The sequence below is a fragment of the Mya arenaria genome, chromosome 4 (assembly GCF_026914265.1).
Source record: "Mya arenaria isolate MELC-2E11 chromosome 4, ASM2691426v1".
NCBI classification, from domain to species: domain Eukaryota; kingdom Metazoa; phylum Mollusca; class Bivalvia; order Myida; family Myidae; genus Mya; species Mya arenaria.
The window spans coordinates 66,919,680-66,939,607 of NC_069125.1; the positions used below are offsets into that span (position 1 = coordinate 66,919,680).

The window sequence follows — 19,928 nt, forward strand, 5'->3', positions numbered from 1 at the left end:
GAACCACATCATGATTATGATTGTTATGATTATGTTACCCTTGATGAAAACTCACCACAATTTAAAGTGGGTCACATTGGGTCAAAAACTAGGTCAAATCTTTAAAAAAAATCAGGCAATATATCTGGTCCAATATTTATGAATTTTAATCAGAATATTTTCCTTGATAAAATCTTTGACTTGTTGAAACTGGGTCACAGGAGGTCAAAATCTAGGTTACTTAGTCATATCTTTGAAAAATCATGTCTGGAACCATTTAGTGGTATTGATTGATCAGAATTTCTTCAATCTGTGGTCAGAATGTTCAGTTGATGTAATCTTTTGAGCCTTTAAAAGTGGGTCACATGGGTCAAAGACTAGGTAATGAGGTCAAATCTTTTGGACAAACAGAGGCAATATTCTTAATGACACTTAATCAGAATATTTGCCTCCATGAAATCTTGGCTTAGTTTGAAACTAGGTCAAATGGGGTCAAAAACTAACCATCAAGTCAAATCTTAGAAAAACCTTGGGAACACTAGAAGCATTATTTTTTGCAATATTTCTGGTGCCATCTTCAAAAAACTTTAGAATACTGCCTTGATTAACTCTTTTATTGAAACTGTATACTGTAGGGTGAAAAATTTGGAAACACGTGATTAATAATTATAGTGTTATTATTGCTGTAATTATAAACAAACCCAGGAAAAAATGACTTAATGAATTACAATGAATATATTATATGCTTTCCAGTGATTTATAGAGATTTATCAGTGAAAGAAAAATGGTATTCCACTGTTTTATTATGTAAAAGAGGAATTACTCCTATGTAATTGAATCAATTTATCTAACAATAAAGCACATGCTTTTCACTTTGTCGAATCAGGTTGGATTCCTAGCCAGTTTGGTTTCTGGTCACCAAGCCAGACAAGTACATTGGTATTCCACTGTTTCAAACAGTGAAAATAAATATTTGTTACTGTCTTGAAATTTTAGCTCGCTCTCTTTTCCAGATCAAACATCAATTTGGCATCCTTTTCTCAAAAAAAACTACAATAACTTGTCATTTTATATATTTTTAGGCATGTATTAAAAAGGAAAACTGTTTGTGATCACAAAATATTTCACCTTGTGAATACCAAAAGTCAATATTTCATGAGTGGCTATATCATGTGAAATACAGCTTTGGTGCTCACTCAATCTTGCTCTGAAACAAACAATTATCCTCTATATACATGTACCTGGTAATGTTGTAATAAGTTATAACTTGATTCATAATCACTGTAAAATAAATTAGTTTAAACTAAAAAAAGGTTTAATCAACACGTCATAGACAGCCCACAAACACCGTCACCAAATTTCATGATGATTGGATACTAACTATGTACTAGTACCATATGATGATTAACATTATTGATAGTTTTAGCACAGCACCTACAAGCTATATTATGAATACATGAATATCGCAATAAAAACAAGAGAAAGGCAGAAAAGCTTGAACATTTTAATACAAGTATAATCCTTATTTATATATTATGCATGAGAGGATAGGAAGATGAAATGACAGCTACAATATGAATGGTTTGTAGAAATGCAATAAATGCAGATAAAATCACAATGTACATCTACAAAATATACAATCATGTACAGTACACAGTATTCACAATCAAAATCACAACACCAAAAATATGATTATTTGCAAAAATATTCAGAAAGAATATATTTGTATACGCTTATATACAATATAAAGTTCAGACGAAATATAACATGTATAAAGGATAAATTATACTATTGATATTATGAAAATGTTATCAAATTGAAAAATGGCAAGTTTTACTTAAAGTAAATTCCCTTCCTTTTTTCTCTGAACAAGTAGTGTTATGTTGAGTCTTTTCAAGAGGCGTACTCAATTACTGATATTTTCGCTGACATTGTCACATTATACAATTTTGATGATGATTTTAACATAATTCATTCACCATGCTTTCAATAGTTGACGGTAAATAGTGATTTATCATACATAAAAAATGTAATAAATGCAGAAGGTAAAAAGTGATTATAAATTAACAAATTGTTCACAAATCTATAATCTGCTTTACACAATTATATCTTCACAAAGATACACAAACTATACAGTACATGAGAAAGGCTACATGTAATTATTTGGTGAAGTTATTTAAATGGCTCCTCTGTACAATAGAAGAACAATATTTTTTTGTGTACTTAGCAATTTAAATATTTAAAACTTTTAATGAGTTTAGTCACAATTTCCAGTAGAGGGGCCTAATCTGATATCAAGAATGAGTCTGTCTCTTTGTACACACTAAGCCTTTAAAACTAAGCGAAAGAGGAACATGAAAAAATAAACATTTTTCAAAAGTTCTGTTTTTAACAACCAATATATTTCTTCTACACCAACATAGGACAATGCACATAAAAACATATAATCTGCAGTTTTAGTGAAAGACAGTTGTTGCTCAATATAGAAGAAGGCCTCACAACTGTCTGGCATTAGAACTTCAAATATCAAATTGCTTAACAAATTTACTCTGTAAACTTTGTGAACACAGTCTATTTAGAATTCTAGCTACCAGTACACAAAGCAAGGGGAAAGAAGCCATTTGTACAAAAGTCAAAATAAGCACAAGCCTGAAAGCCCTGGAATGGTACTATGTTTTCAAAGCTTGCTCAAAATTTTATAAATATTAGCCAGCTATTTTGCAATTTCTTTATATTTTTTAAGTTATTTCAAATTCCGAACTGACAGGTGATTTTTAAAAAATCTTATAATCTTATTTCATTCTTCAAATATCATGGCAAACAATTTCATTCCTGCCAAGTATCAGAAAATGAATCATATCAGGAAAGCAGCTTAAATTGTATTCACAAGTATTATGTACAAAGCAATACAATTTTACTAAATAAATACATAATATTTCACTGTATCAGATCTATCTTTTATTTAGTTCATTGATGTCCCAACTGCATAGTGTTATCAACAACTTCAGCATCTAAGTCCATCCCAACCAAAGGCATTCGCATTTGCGAGTCAGTATGTTTCACATGTTACTGCTTACGCCATGCTATCATTTGGCCCAATTTGCGTGAGAGCCAACACTAAAATGTCACGCTTTTCCTTGAAGAACCTCAGCTCCCGACCAGCCAGCCTCGCACTCTCCAACTCACGCTCTGCAATCTCAAGCTCCCTCTCGATGATGGATGTGCTCTCTTGTTCCCGGGCGATCCAATCAAGAGCCATCTGTGAGCGCATGTCATCGTCGAGTGCACGGTGTGTGTAGTGTGAGAGTACTTCCTGTCGAGAACAGTTCCGCTCCCTCATCGCCTTCAGGCTGCCATTCCAGTGTAGCAGTTGAAAGACAGTCATCAGTTCCTGGAACTCCAGCATCGTGCGAGTTTTGTTCGAGTCCAGCATGAACCGGAATGCTCCAATCCCAGTGTTTGGATTGTCCGCCTCCTCCAAGTTACCCTAAAATGTATACATTGCATATTATTAGAGCAAATAATTGTATGGAATTCATGGTCAGCTAGAAAACACAGTACATGTACAATTCTTTTGTTACTAAAAGATAAGAAATGGTTAATATTTTTGTTTATTCGATATTCAGATTGTTAAATTCAGAAACCACGAACCTTGAAAGATGCACAGGCATCTCTTACAGCTCTCTCTATGAACTCATCTGTGATTTTCCTTGATGGGTGCTCATTGAAAACGGAGTTCATGAGAGCAATTTTAGCCGCACTTCGCCTTGCCTCAGCCTTTGTTGGACAATGCTGAAATGGAGTTATTGCTTTTATTATTAGCAGATGAATAAAAAGCATTCTTAGAAAATCAGAATTTAAAGCTGTTTTCTCACAGAACTGTATACCATTTTTTACAACTTTTTTATTTTTTGTCTTGGAAAGAGCAAATTTTTGCGTAAATATCTGCAAACCAATGATATATAATTGCTGACAAAAAATCAGATCGTAGATTTTCATATTTCCATTCCAAAATTAATGTTTTATGACTTAAACCATTGTTTTATGGCTTAAACCATTACTAACAGTTTAAGAAAATTGCGTAAAACATCAATTTTTGAACTTAAATATAAAAATCTGCGATCTATTTTTTGTCAGCAGTCTTATATAACTGGTTTCCATGGATTTTCGCAAAAGCTCTAGTCTGATTTTTTTATATTCTAATGTAAGGTACAAAAAACATGGAAGCCTGGCTTGATATAAATCAATGAATTTTCTAGTGTGCATTCTGATCATTGTCGAAGTTCATGTACTGTACTTAGGGTTGTGCTTCTTCATCAGTCAACATTTCCAGAGCAATTTCCCAGTTAAGTGGGATTAGTGCATGTGCTCTTTTGAGGAGGATATTTCATGTTGATTTCCTCTTAAGGCTAAATTTCAATTAATTACATTAATTACAAAATACCGTACATTTAGTACATATTGACTTCTTTTCAAACAGGAAACCTGCCTAACCAGTTCAGTGTATAGAAACCACCATCACTGAAACACAACTGAGCCCAAAATGACGTGTTTTAAATAGTTTTGAGAAGGGAATTTTGGGCTGTTATTTATTAAACATATACCTTTTGCGAAGGGGAATGGGGCCGAATTCCCTATGCTGTTATTATACCCTGTCATGCAACACATGTTTATATAATATAATAATGCATGACACTGTTTTTCTGTTTGGATTCTTGGTCAAGATTGATAATTATATACACAAGTTAATATATAATTGTGGTATGTACATTTAAGTGATCAAATGCAAGCCCATTTTGTACCAGTATAAGGTAAACAGTTTCAAGGTTATAATAATATACACCATCATTACACCATCATTACATGCTGCAATTAATATATCAATATGACCTAACATTAGTTAGACCATGTATCTCAGTTTGTCCTTCATACCTTACATTTAAACTAATGATTTATAGCACATAAGGCTAGTTTCAATCATTTCATTCTCCATTCATTTGCAATGATAATGAACCTAATTTTAAATTTAATATCTTGTCATAGGTCCAAATATAAATGAGGTGAAATAGCTAGATCTCTGCCCTAAACTGCCATAGGTAGAGATTAATCACAACATCTTATAATCATACACATTTTTTTGAATTTCTATCATTCTTTCATGTTTGATGGTAGTTTTTGTCAATTTAGTTCATTTAATCCACACTGGCATGTTTTATCTTTGACAAGGTTTGTTTATTGATGTCTTTAAAGCTGGCTTGAATACCGCCTGTGACATGAATAAATAAATGCTCTCAATTAGGTATCATTAAACTGTCTCCAACTGAATCTTCCCTTTCATAGTTTGAATATTTCCATGCATTGGTATATCATTTTCGGTTGTGTACATATAATATAACAAATTTTTTATGCAATACTTTAAACATATTAATGCAAGGGAAAATGACTTATACCAAAGAAGACAGGGCATTCATTATTATAAGCCAGTATGGTTTTAATGCATACTTTAATGCATACTTCAACTGGCAATTTTCTGCCTGGATTACTTTTATCAAATTTGACCACAGTTTCGACACATAATCTACAGCAAATCCCTCTGGTCATGTCAACTGTTTACTTGACCAATACTTTTATCTATTTACTTTAACAGAAGTATGATAAAATTCAAATAGTCAATAAAGTATGTCATTACTCTGTAATGTGTATCCAATGTTTCATCCATGGCCTTCATTAAGTACATGTGAATGACTAAACCAAGAAATTACAAAGAACTTCTCCTGTACAATGTATATACAAACAATTACATGTTAAATTGAAGTTACCTTTAGAAACTATCAAATAAATTCTACAGATATTGGCTGAAAAAAACCCATTGCAGTGAGTGGGAGGAATACAAATTAAATATTCTCATTTAGATCTAAAACACCAGCAGTCGAAAGCAATCAATCTTTTTTTCAATATAGCAGCTACTCAGAACAAAATTGTTGAAGAATTCTCCCCTTCAAACTTGACCACTGTTGTTATAAATATATGTACGTATCCAAAAAAGTCCTGCTTAATTTGATGCAACAATGGTTTTTGGAATAAAGTGTTTTGGGGGTATTTAGGTATGTCAAAATATGCCTATCATCCTGATTTTCATTAGCAGTAACATAAAGCTGAAAATTAGAGAAAAAAAATTGTTTTTGGTAATTTCCGAAAAATACATGTAGGTGCAGTACTATGTTAATCTGACAAACGAAATACAGTTTTGTGTGGCCTAATGTATACAATATCAGGATTAGTTTTTCATGGTACCGGAATATTTCAAATGAATTCATTAATTATTCATGTTCAGGTAATTGACAACAGGTAATATTACCTGCAGTGGTTAAGTTGCTCAACTATTTAGTATTAAACGCAATCACTGACAGTCATCTTAATCCTGGAAGACCAATATCTAACTTGCATTGTAAGAAATGTTTAAGACAAAAAAATCATAAAATTTACTGGCATTCCTTCAATGATTTCAAAACAAAAATAAATTCCTTAAATCAACAAGCACTCCATCTTTAGCTAGTGTGTAAATAAGTTAGGGTTTCAGGTAAGCAGTTTTAGAAGATGTCTTCCCTCTGCCCTTTTTTTGCCCTGAGCCCCCTTTTAGACCCAGATGTGTACCCTTTTGCCCTAACAGAATTATTCTCGCCTTCATTGCTTATGATAATCAAACAGCATTTTTATATAAAAAAAAACTTGTGTGATTATGGGTACATAAAAACTTTACATATTTGACCTTAGTAAACCTTAATACTAATAATTCCAATGAAACACAATTTCCAAATTTGTTGTCAAAATCTGAATACCTAGGATCTTTACAGGCCGACAGTGCAATACAATGAGCCCATTTCTCACTAAGTACCCTGCCCTGATTCTGCAGCCTCTGCCCATTTTCAAGTCTTGCAAAAACACTATACACATGTATTGACTATTCTGATTCCATGACAACAGTCAAATGGTATATGTGTTGAATATTCTACAGAATGTCTGAAAAATGAATATCTAAAAATTTAAAGTCACAATTAGCCCTGGTATTTTCCGTTAGAATTCAGACATGCTGATTTTCATTGGGTTTCATGCTGTTATACCTGAAAACTGCCAAAGCAGCTTCCACCAGGAAGAGAGACAAAGCACACATATGGTGGAGAGGTTGCAGGTTGGGACTCGTAAACTACCAGGGCCCCATTCTTTAGGTCGGCCCCGCGGTCCTGCTTCATCTGCCAGAACTCCTGTAGGGCCTCAACAACATTCACTGAAACAAACAACACACTACATAACTCCTGTATCTTGGCTTGTACATCATATGGTATAAAAAATATTATGGTAACGTTACATAACAGTTATAGCATCTTACAGTAACTAACAGTACCAAGTTCATTATTATTACCTACAAAATATATGTTGTTTTTTCTGGTTTTTAAGACCTAAGAAACATAAAAATTGATTGTTTTGCCATACAATACATACATGTAAGATTAGATATTAAAGGAACAGTTGCTAAATATTTTGTGATAATTATACATATTAGTAATTCTTAATGATTGCAGGAGTTTTCGGTCACTGAACATGCACTGATTCATCACCATTAAAATGGTTAAAAACTTAAACATCATCTCCCCATAAAAAGGAGTGTGTTTCAAATTTCATATGGAGAGAGCAGTGTTGATTCAAGGACAATAAAAACTGACACCCAATAGCTATTATATGGTTTTGCAATCTGTTCTCTTTTGTGAATGGAGAGTCATTGTGGTACAAGATCTTCATGTTTTGTTACAGTATAATATACCATGCAAGCTTCATGAATGGATGGGGTTTTACTTAACATTATTAAGACTCATACAGGAATGCAATTTAACTCATTAAAATACCTTTTATAAAAAAAAATCAAGCTTATATTAAAAACTAGAATATTTTTTTACACAAACAGCGGAAATGATATAATGATTGTTGAAAGAATATTCACGCAAGGTAGGGTCTGAATATCTGACTCTGGAATGTCTTGAAAAATACCTATCAAAATGAGGGATTTCTTCAGGCTTGATAATTTGATTCCTTTTTATGATTACGAGATGATTACCGTATACTAACTACCATGGAAAGTTAAAAAAAAAAAAAATTAATACAAAGTACTACTTAGAAGCAATATTTATATCTATTAGTTTGTTCTGCATCTTTATAAATCTAAGTTACTAGTGTGATTAAAGACAGCTAGTCCATAATAGATGATGGTTTGCTCAGTCACCTTAGTGTCGGCATAAAATTAAATGTAAAAACCTAATCTATTCATCTATGTTTCATTAATATCCAACTTTTCATCAGGAAGTACATGTTCAGTAGACATTTGCTGAATAAAATAGAGAAGATTTAAATAGATAATTAGATCCCTTGGTTCTTTGACATACTGGTCTAAAATAGCACGGATACAAACGATAATATTTTCCTGGTACATGATCATAAAAGGTGTATTTTACCAATACTTAGAAATCCAAATTTCCCAGTACTACCCTCTAATACTGAGCAACCAAGGCCATCACCCCTACTTTAGGGAAAGGGGCCACAGTCCATTGAAGAGGGAATTTCGAATGGGGGAATTTTTAAAATAATATTTTCTACTAAAAATAGAAAAATTATCATGATTATTCACAGAATTTCTCCTGCTTTTACATTTATCAATATAATTTCACACTTTAAGAGAGAATAGTATGTAGGACTTTTTAATTTTTCATCCTGAGGGAGAAATTTTGAATCTATTAAATATAAAAAAATGAAAGAAAAGGGCCCTGGGACACAGGCAAGAGAGCTACAGTTAGTACCATTTTAAAAGTTTTTGGTATGAGGCTGCCTGAATAGAACCATCAACCTACTGCTGACCAAGTGGATACTCTTCCCTGGGCTAGTCTATTAAAACAGCTGCTTCCGAATCTTTTTATGTTTTCTTTTGGCAACTCTATACAAAAGTGGACTTCCTTTTTTCTGAGCCGAAATCATAGCACTTAGAATATCTTACGGTAATAACACACATGCCTATAGTCTTCATTAGCTCACTAATACAAATTTTATTCAGTAAACCAAAGTAGCAATGAAAAGTTGACAGGAGCCAATCTGTATCAGTTTTCATGGAAATCTAGTGTAATTAGAAAAAGGTTTTGGCTACTAAATCATTAATGTGTAACTTTTGTTAGTTTATTTAACATATCAGTGTAATTACAGTCAAAGAATATAGTTCACATTTGTATGATTTGGTGTACTTGTGGCATTAATGAGGATATTATGATTGTCCAAATGTTAAAAAGTTCCCCAAATGCACATTACTGTACTGGTTGACGGTACATTTCCAAACAGGGCACAAATCCCGAACACCGGCTAAAACACGCGTTTGTTTACCGTGATCAATTATTCGATGATCTAGATCAATATAGAGGCTCGCCTTGGTCACACTTGCGAAGTTTCATCTTGTTTTGTTAATTATTTTTCTAAAAAAATGCCATTCAATGTTTATATCTTAAAGATCAAAATGTAGCACATGGGGGAATGACGTCAGAGGGCGCACGCGCATCTTTAGGTTTTGCAGATATGTTGACCTACATTCAAGGTATTTATAAATAGAAATCACGCTTTACATTTGAATTGTATGTTTTGAAAAACATCGGAAACAATAAATAACTTTACAGCTAAGTGTTTATTTAATATAGCATACTTATTAATTATAATTGTATGACCATGTATTTTCGGTTCGCATGTGATCGGTATTTGTGCCCTCCATAGCATAAATTTAGGGGTTATTTACTGTCTATAAAATGAACGATTTTCGACATAAAATTGATGAGATTGTGAATCAGTACTTTGACAGATGTTGTCACATTAACCAAAGATGTTTCATACGAATTTTTAACTTACTACAACAAAAACTCTCCAATATAACTGTGAAAAACCTCAAAAAGTGTTCAGATTTGTGACCTTAGCCAGTAGCTACCAATGGGCTATCAGGACAGGGTTAATCTAGTGAACATTAAATTACGAAATATTTATAATTACCTCTGCCATATCCTTGTGTATGTTTTGCGAAACTGTTAACAACTGCATCTACTGCTTCCTTCAACACAGTTTTTGCTTTCGAATCATTCATGTGTGATTGAGGTTGTCCCCGCATGGACATTGCCGCTGCAGCCATGGCTTGAGCTGACCGAGACCCAATCGAAGTTGGATCAGACATATCTGTATGTGTTCTATTAGGGGAATACACTGCCCTCTGTGATGGCTGAGGCCTTTGTTGATTGTTAGAGAAAGATGCCATTTATATCAGGCTGCATGAGTACAATATATATGGAATGCATTTATGTATGGTAAATATTGCACAATTAAGATCAACACCATTGGATATCATTGTTTATGGGTCCAGCATTTCGATTCACATATCACACTTCACAATAAAATCTTCTTGACTATTTATTTTATAGCGTTTTTTCACAAAGATTGCATTTATAAAATGTCAGTGATATAGTTTTCTGTCACATTCAGGTTTTATCGAAAATCTTTCAAACATACACCAGTATACGTCCAAGTATTTCACCGTGGCTAAAGCACGTTTTATTCCAAATCTTAAAGAATCGAAAGAAATAAGTTATCTCTAATGAACAAAATTCTTGGTTCAAAATAAAAAGCACCACAATTCTATTATTTTATTTATTTATAGTGTGTTCTGTTATAACGGCTCAGTTATAACGGCCTCCTCCGAAAAAGTAGCAGACAACAGTTTTAAATATAGAGACAGTGGTTTGAGAATCTTATGTGAATTAAATATACCCTGACACATAAGTCGTAACATAGTTGCATTCCTATCTGAGATTGTTGGTCCAAGTTTATATGGATAAAATAGGTTAAATGATTGAGTCCAACATTATCCAGAATTGTCTGGTATGCAAGAATGCATGTTATATGTCGAGGTGTGGGAAATATGATGTTAGGCTTATTTCAAGATTATAACTATCCTCAGTCCACCAACTTTAACTCATTACCTCTGATCTTGTTAGCCACAAAATGGCGCTACATGTACAGAGAGCCAGTCTAAAGTAATATGCACCTTTTAGACTCAATTCCAAACATTATCGGATTGGTTATGCTACTAGTCTGTGATGCCGTAGTCCTGATATTTGTGTCTGAGGACACCGCTGGTCAGAATAAATCTCACTCTACATATTTGCAAAGACAAGTGCTATGACAAGGAGTGCAACGTGCCGAGCGAAAGAGTAGCAGTCACGTTTCCATAGAAAATGCTTGAATTTTTAATAAAAATGAGTCAAAGCTGACCCCCACAAACGACAAACGGTTTACTTTAAATATAATACATATTATATTTAAGATAAATATATTTAATATATTCAAGGTATATATATAAATATATTTATCTACATATTATATATATATATATATATATACCCCAATCGTAACGGCTTGGCTATCTCCGGCAAGCTTCGATTCGATAATGGCTGAGGTGTTCCAATTGAATACACGATTGTTTAATAATGTACAGAAATGTGCTTAAAAGTATTCAGGACTTGTTAGAAAAATCAGTAGTATTCAGGACTCGCACACAAATTATACAAAAATCGGGTCTCAGGAAGGAAATTACACCCACATTTTCAAAACAATTTAATTATACACGATGACCGACAATAAAGCCATTCGATAGATTTCTCGTGCGCACGTATGCATGCGCAGTTCATATGAAATTTACTGGCGTGGTGCGTAATTACTGTATAAGTTGTATGTTTTAGTATTTGTGTTGCTACTTCAGCCGTAATTAAGATGCTTGAACCATCAAACAGGCGCGACCTTATTTTCTGAATATGCGAACCTCAGACAAATTGATACGGTACGGACGTAGGACGGGAAATTGCTACATTTAAGTTAGTTACATCGACTTATAACAGAACGGCGAAGAGTGAGTTACTTAATTTTAGGTCAATTACAATCTTACTCCCAGGCTAAATTAAATTTTAAGATATCTGCTTAATTTAGTGTATTTAATTCTAGTGCAAGTGTCGTTCTTTCAACTTTTATTCGCTGATTCCACCATTCCATTTTACATAACCTGGTAAGTGGTCAGCTGGTCAGATGAATAAACTATTATGTAACCTGTTCTATTTGGCATTTAACGTTATATATATCAAATAAATGATGGAAAATACATTACTGTAAATTAATGAGCGTATGAAACAGTGCTGCTCTTGCGACTGAAAATGTAGGTCTCATGAATAACTTGAAAAATAATAAATAATTCATATGAAATTTCACAAGGAAAAGTTAAACCCCTGATCTAAAAATCAGTATGATAAGATTGATTATGTTTGTTAATTTAAAAAAAGAATTTCTGTGCTATTATAAAAAGAACAGTAAATGAACAGACTTGTGCCTTCAATCAATACGCAGGTGTCTGTTGGGTTGTTTTGACCCCCTGCCCCCCTCTACTAATTCCCCCTATCTACAACCCACCAAGTAAAAGATATCCAAAATCTCTCAAACATACCCAAATATTGTACACCATATGACATTATATCCAACTTCTAACAATTTCCCATAGATCTGTGACAAAGAATATTATTAATAACAGATATTTCTTCTGTTGGCTTGTAAGGGGGTTGGGGGTCAAAACAATGTAACGGACACCTGTGAACTAGTATAGAAAATTGTCAAATATCTGAAAAAAAATGTTCCCTGCTGACAACAAAATATTTTTATCGTATTGCTTATTTCAGAGAAAAATATAAGGTTTTCTTCTTCATGTATGTTGAAGATTCATTTTAACACAAACTATCATTTGTTTGAAAAAACAATTGTACCATAATGAAATTGCCAAACGGGGGATTTCCAGGGTGAGCAAAGAACTGGGACAGGCGACAAAGTGGTCCCTTACCTGTACAGTTGTCAGGTCAGATAAAGTAATGGAAGTATTGGCCGCTGAAAGAACAACTCCTTGGCAGACCACTGCTAGTCTAAATAATCAGACTCTATTTTGTGGATTTGATTAATTCTGATAAAGTGAGATTTGCCATTATTAAAAATCTTGGATGTTTTTATCTTTACGTACACTTATTTGGACTGTGTGAAGGCCACTGCAAACTAATCTTTGATGATATTCAAAGAGTCCAAATGAAATGATGAAGTGCAGTGTGTAATCGAATACTTGGGGTACCCCAAACCAATATTGTTTTTAATCTGATATTAGTAATAAAGTAGATTTCTTTATATACTTGGATTATTCTCTATTTGTTATTTGATTATCCATTGGCATAAGTAATCTGTTTGTCTTGCAGACACTTAAACAATGAGTCGCGGACCTTCCGTGGCTGTAATTGGTGGAGGTATAGCGGGCTTGGTGTGCGCCAACAGACTGGCTCAGCTTGGTATTTCCAATGTTGTTGTGTTTGACACAGGTAAGTCATATCAAATAATTGAACTTCTGTTAAATAGTTTCAAACTAATTTTAGATAAAAAGTAGAGTTTCCTTTTTATTTCACTGCCATAAAAGTAGGGTAGATAAATAATTTTTTATGTATTGTTTATGTTCAGTGTTGTCTGTCAAGGTAATTTTCACAAATAAAATTGTTCACTGTGTTGACAAGAAGCCTTATGAAAAATGTTACATACTACGCCTTTTAATATATAAATGCTGTCACAATTTTTTTTAAAACGTTTGTGTAGTCGCAATTGAAAAATTGAGGTTGTGTGTAAAATAAATTAGAGCTAGATTAATTATTTTTTTTCCATTATATGGAAGATAACATAACTTTGATGGATTACTGCCAGTTTTCCATGACAGGTAGACATGGCCCAGGAGGCAGGTGCTCTAGTCGGCACGTGAACATCTCTGGCAGGCTACAGACCTTTGACCACTCAGCTCAATACTTCACTGTAAGTGATTCAAGGTATGTAATAATGACAAAATATTGAATGATTCTATTGAATTCATTTTTAAGGTATATGAGTAGCATTCAGTACGTACATTTTATGGAAATGGAAGCTGTACGGGTCTTTTTAGCCCAAGTACATAAGAATTTAAAACAAATCATTCTTAAATGTTTTCCATATATGAACAATTTAAGGTTAATATACAATTACAAAAGGAAGTTAATACAATTAACAATTAAATATATTTATTTTATTTTTTTGGTATAATATAGGTTTGCCAAGGTAGTCTCCTATCTGGACAGAAAAGGAGCTATAAAAATATGGCATGGAAAACTTGGAACATTAAAGAGAGGCAAATTTACTGAAGATAAGAACTTAACACAGGCCTTCATTGGGAAAACTGGAATGGAGGATATTCCTAAATGTTTAGCAGAGACATTGAATGTTAAACAAGGCACTTGGGCTGGAAACGTTGTATGGGAAGGCACTGCAGGAAAATGGAATGTGGACAGACATGGCATGTTTGATTATCTAGTGATTGCACACAATGGTAAATGTGCAGATAAACTCATGTCAAATGCTGGTGCAGCAGCTGTTCACAAGTTGACTCAGGTGCGATTTAGTGATAGACTGAACCCAAAGGACAAGAGAATGCACTTGTGCTCAATTTGGGCCCTTCTTGTATGCTTCCCCAAATCACTGGAGCTCAAGTTTGAAGGTAGCCATTTTATCTGAATGTTAACTGTTCCGGATCGGTTTATTCTACATGTACTATGATTTATAATATATTTATTAGCGCATTAATATTATGACAAACCTTATATTGTATAGAATAACGCTCCTGTCTGCTCTTTTTGGTAGAAACCAATACCTGTGTGCATTAATAGAGACTCTGATAGAGAAAGTGCCCAGGTGGGACTTGAACCTCTTTGTTAAATTTCATGATTATATAAGACAAGTATCTGCAGCAATTACTGATCTTACTCTGAAACCCACAACAATTTTCCAGTTTTCTGTATTTGAAATAATGCAGCGCTCAATGTTATTGCAAGTCTGTTGTTATTTGGATAACAGGTGCACATGTGTTTGATGATGAAGATATATCTTGGTTGGCCAACAACACAGCAAAACTGTCTAATGGCCATCAGTCTCCGCAGCAAGAATGCTGGACAGTCTTCAGCACAAGGCAGTTTGGAACCAAGTAAATTCTATATTCAGTTTTTTTACAGCCCCTTTGTAAGAACTCAATATCGGCCCCATTCCCAAAGAAATCTTGTCTATATTTTTCTCAATCACCAGAAAAAAATACCATTAAAAAAACTAAATTATTTTCTTTACTATTTTTATAAAAAAAATAATTTCAGAATGTAAATGTAAGACTGGTATTTTTAATAGCAGTACTTACATGTTCTTAATTTTTTTTTACATTATAGCAAATTTTAAGGGTTTATTTGAAAGCAACTTGGCATGCAAATTCCTAAATAGACCTGAAACACTGTAAATTTTCCCAATTTTGAGTAGCGTCATTTTTCCAAAGGAGATTGACAATTTATTAATATTCAGTTGTCAAAAGTCTATGGAAACTAGTAGTCTTGAATGTTCACCATTTCTCATAGCCAACTCTCATAAGTTGTAAGTTATATGTTAATGTAAACGTTTGAAAATCAAATGAATTAATGTTTTAGGCACAAGTGTTCTCAAGAGAACATTCCACCTGGGGTGGAGAGGGAGGTTAAGAGCCGCCTACTGGAGGGGGTGAGGCGTGTTATTGGCGTGACCTGCCTTCCGGAACCCATCTACACCCGTGTACAACTGTGGGGTGCAGCTGTCCCTCTCAATGTCTTACAGGTCTGTGCCTCTGTGGTATATAGTTCAGAAATGAGACAATGTAGTATGGTTTAAAATATGAAATGAAATCATAAGTCTTTAAAAGATTTTGTTATCATGATTCTTATTTTTGTTTGATGTATCACTGACTAAGTTGTATTTGCTCTCAGGACTTTCAAATAAGCTTTTTATAAAGAATTTTTATTCAAAAGTCTTATTTATAAATGTATAGTTCTTATCATATTTAAGCTCCATATTTCCACTTTCAGGGAGGGGAGGAGTGTGTGTTCGATGGTAGATGTAATGTGGGCATTTGTGGAGACTGGCTGACCTCCCCCTGTATTCAAGGAGCTGCAGTCAGTGGTCTTGCTCTTGCTGAGAAGATTCACAAGCATGCTACAGGTACACATTCAGACAAGTTGTAATATTTACTGTTTACAACAATCTGAAAGTACAATACAGCAGCCTTGAGTTGTCCTTGTAAAAACTTCAGCAAGAAATATTTATGCACCTACTATTATTCATCAAATGCGGTGTACTGAAGATGTTATACGTTTTCAAATGCTGATGTCATCAGATTTTCTTATGCAAGTATTTTGTTGCTTTGATATTAATATCATCAGACATCAAAACTCACTTTAAGATACCTTTTGCTGATATATTATAGAGTGCAGTTTCTTGAAGAAAAGACATCTTAATTTTTCTTGAAATAAAGTTTTAGTGCTTGATATATATAAGTATGTTATTTGACAGGTGAGAATAAATCCAGCACATCAATATTGCCGGAGTTTAAAGCTGCAGATGGTGAAGTTATAGGAGCATTTCCAACAAACTCGCAAATGGTTTTCCACAAGACATGATGAAGAATAAATTATACATGTAGTTGTTAGGGGCTGAACCTGCAGTATGACAATAAAAATGGCAGTTATTAATATTATTGTTTAGGTTGTTTGTTAAGAAGTTATTATATAGCAAAGTGTTGTTGTAGGCGGTAGTGTCATGCAATAGCTAATTAGCGAATGATTTTGATGGAATTCAGGGGAATTTGTTTAGAAGGTCTCAGTTGGCAAAATATAAAAATAATTGAAGACTCAAGTACGAAAACATGTATTCACATTATTTGTTGTTATGAAAACCTTTACCTTTTTGTACATATAGAAGTATTTTATAAATCATCATATTCTTATGAGACACTGTTATGTCATATGCCCATACTGTATACTGTAAATGCACTTGCAGAATATGTCATAAAAAAATATGCTTTTGAGACAATTCTTGTTTGCTCCTTGATCAAGTGAGAAACTGACAAATAAGGACAAGTGTTGGTATCCACTTCAGGTGCTACATTTCTGGTGTCTCTAAATATGGACAGACTCAATAGTGTTATTATAAGCTTTTTATTTGCTTTCATTATGATATCATAAATTAATTAAATGTTGCTTAAAGTTGGACATTCATTGAACAGGTATCATATCATACAAATGACTCCAAGGCATATATTCCTGCCTTTAAAAAAAGATGTAAGCACTTATACATCACCTATAATAATCTAAACAACTATTTTTATGATTTGTAATATAGCTGTTGTTCAACCTTTAACCAACAAGTTTTACTGTTCAGATATTTAACCAAATTTTCCTAAGCCCTAGGTAATTAAATTGGGTATGACGTTGGGTTCAACCAGTTGCCTTGGCGTCTTCAATTGTGACATGGTGGTTACTTGGTCATGGATAAGGGGATTATGAAATATTGCGTGTAATTTGGCTTGTTGAGGCTGCAGCCATGCATAAGGTTTTTTACAAAAAATCTTGGAACAAATGTTCACCATGACAAGACAGTGGTTTGTTATGTGCAATATGCAGGTCTGAAGTCACACTTAAATGTTGTTGGTCAAAATTCATTGGCTTGTCCGGGCTTAAATTTGGCCATGCATCAGGGGATCTTAAAATAACCTGTCACATATGTTGACCATGACAAGGTGGCGTGCCACCAGCAAGAAACATGTTTGTTGGTCAAAGGTCAAGGTCACACTCTAGGGTCACTGGTGAAATTTGCTTTAAGATTAACTTGTAAGACCCATATCAGTAGTTCAACGCACAAAATGGTCATTGGTAAAAATTCCTTTATTTTGGCTTGTCCTGGCTGCAGCTTGTGTTTATACGGTATTTCAAATCTTATTTCAAGTGGTCTTATCAGTAGTTGGATTCTAATCACTGTTAATTGCATACTTGCATAAGCCATGTTATAATTTGTTCAGGGATATTTCCAATTTCTAAACATCACACATTGTTGTTGTTTTTTTTAGCTCAGTTTTTAAAAAAATGAAAATAAGTACTTGGAAAATTCCATGTTTTTAACCTTGGCCACAACTAAAAAAAGATCTAGATATTCAAATGAAACTAGGTACACATGTTGTCAGAAATGATGAGCACATGTAAAGCAAGGTGCATGACTCTGGCTTTAATAATTAATGAGTTATTTACCTCGTTTTACTAAACACAAGAACAGACGAGTCATGGCCTTCCAAGGTACTCAAATGTTGAAGAGAGGTATGTAGGTCAAAGGTCTAAGTCGCAGTGACCTTGAACATAAAAAGCTTGTGTGATTGATAACTAGAGTATGCTTGGTCCTATGGCCCTATGGTCCTCAAACTAGCCAGGGAGGTTGGTCATGACCAGCAGGTGACCCCTATTGATTTTGAGGTCAGTAGGTCAACGGTTGCGGTGACCTTAGACACATAAAGGCTTTTCTGATCGATAACTGAAGAATGCTTAGGCCTTTGGTCCTCAAACCTGGCAGAGTGGCTGATCAGCAGATGGGTCTTATCTATTTTGTGGTCAGCAAGGTCTCAGTGACCTTGAACACAATAACTCTGTCTGATAAATATAAACAGACACTTTGACTAACATTTCTCAAACCTGTTCGAGAGGTTGGTCAAGACATGTAGATCACCAGATAATATTATACTTTTGCTATGTAACACTCATTTCGACAGTTTGCTAAGGGTACATCCGTGGACTGATATATAGATCATCGGCCGTTTCAAACAATTTTGAACTATTGGCTTACCTTGAAAGCTTGCTGCAGTTCAATGAAGGTGGACAGCATTAAATGTTATTGTGAGATTCAACTGTTGACGCCTTAGGACTGTACTTTTGGGCATCAAACTCGTTGCTGAACAAATATTCTTACAAGTTTAAGCAGCCAAAGACATCTCATGAAACAGGATTCTGTTTAGACCAGGTGTCCATACCAAGCGAAATTCAGTATCAGTACAGCAACTGTTCCTTCCACACTACCTTCTTCTCCGAGCATTAGTATGTAAAATTGACTACAATCATGGTCATCGCTCAAAGCAGGTATTTAACAAAAGATAAATAACTAAAATGTTTTGCTCGTCTAAACCACCTATTACCCATTTAACCAATTCACCACTGTTGGGTGGATGCGTACATGTTTCACTTGAAACTATAACTCATCAATTCCAATAACAAAAAACCCAACAGGTCAATAGCTAACACACAGACATTTTATGGGAAATGACTTATTGACTGTCATTAGATGGCTTATAATGGCTATCCGCCCGACAAGGCCCAATCGGGGGCATTTCTCAAGTGACTGTGACATATCTTGTTGTAATCTTTGTTGCAGTTGAGTTCTGCTTTTTTACTTTGATAAAAAAACAGCACGACAGACCGCAACTGCCAGATAATTATTTGAACAGAATGTTGTTAAATCCAGGCTTTAAAAAATCTTGGATTTTCAAAAGCGTTGGCTCTGGCTCGGTTGACTCTGGCTTTAAAAATTATAGTTATTCACGTTTTCGACTTTAAAATAACAGACGAGCGTTGGCATTCGCTCGGCGACGCTTTTGTAAAAGTATTCTCTTATTTGAACTTTTGTTTTTATTTCATTATTAAACAAGTATATTGTTCACATTTCACACAAACTTAGTAGAGAAAGTGAAGGAATTCTCCTCAACAGTCATTATGTTAACGAAGTCAAATACCTCGAAAACATGTAGAGTTATTAAAAGGGAAGCTATAAAAGAAGAATAAAGCAAATCAAAGGGCAATAACAATAAAATAATACCATATTCAAAATAATGTTATTTAAGCACAGTACTTTTCCTCAAAACAGCCAATATGTGTACGAAGTTTGAAGTCAATACCTCAAAAACC

At 33.9% G+C, this 19,928-nt stretch overlaps 2 protein-coding genes across 2 annotated transcripts; one reads left to right on the forward strand and one right to left on the reverse strand.

The window, feature by feature from the left end:
- Nucleotides 1-1,470: 1,470 nt before the first annotated feature.
- Nucleotides 1,471-10,728, reverse strand: LOC128232127 (protein limb expression 1 homolog). The gene is made up of 4 exons (XM_052945504.1): nt 10,048-10,728; nt 7,101-7,264; nt 3,631-3,771; nt 1,471-3,466 (listed from the first exon to the last, which is right to left on the reverse strand). The coding sequence occupies exons 1-4, from the start codon at nt 10,304-10,306 to the stop codon at nt 3,053-3,055; spliced, it is 978 nt and encodes a 325-aa protein (XP_052801464.1). The 5' UTR covers nt 10,307-10,728; the 3' UTR covers nt 1,471-3,052.
- Nucleotides 10,729-11,953: 1,225 nt separating this feature from the next.
- Nucleotides 11,954-17,905, forward strand: LOC128232387 (uncharacterized). The gene is made up of 8 exons (XM_052945903.1): nt 11,954-12,106; nt 13,326-13,445; nt 13,832-13,937; nt 14,193-14,638; nt 14,995-15,121; nt 15,606-15,768; nt 16,017-16,149; nt 16,501-17,905. The coding sequence occupies exons 2-8, from the start codon at nt 13,337-13,339 to the stop codon at nt 16,605-16,607; spliced, it is 1,191 nt and encodes a 396-aa protein (XP_052801863.1). The 5' UTR covers nt 11,954-12,106; nt 13,326-13,336; the 3' UTR covers nt 16,608-17,905.
- Nucleotides 17,906-19,928: the final 2,023 nt, after the last annotated feature.

Bases quoted from the DNA above. Each gene is read 5' to 3' on its own strand.
- LOC128232387 (XM_052945903.1), top strand. From the start codon at position 13,337: ATGAGTCGCGGACCTTCCGTGGCTGTAATTGGTGGAGGTATAGCGGGC. The intron at 13,446-13,831 runs GTAAGTCATATC...TTTCCATGACAG, and splicing joins TGTTGTTGTGTTTGACACAG to GTAGACATGGCCCAGGAGGC. The intron at 16,150-16,500 runs GTACACATTCAG...GTTATTTGACAG, and splicing joins GATTCACAAGCATGCTACAG to GTGAGAATAAATCCAGCACA.
- LOC128232127 (XM_052945504.1), bottom strand. From the start codon at position 10,306: ATGGCATCTTTCTCTAACAATCAACAAAGGCCTCAGCCATCACAGAGG. The intron at 3,772-7,100 runs GTATAACAGCAT...ACTCCATTTCAG, and splicing joins GCTGCTTTGGCAGTTTTCAG to CATTGTCCAACAAAGGCTGA. The intron at 3,467-3,630 runs GTTCGTGGTTTC...TATACATTTTAG, and splicing joins ATGCCTGTGCATCTTTCAAG to GGTAACTTGGAGGAGGCGGA.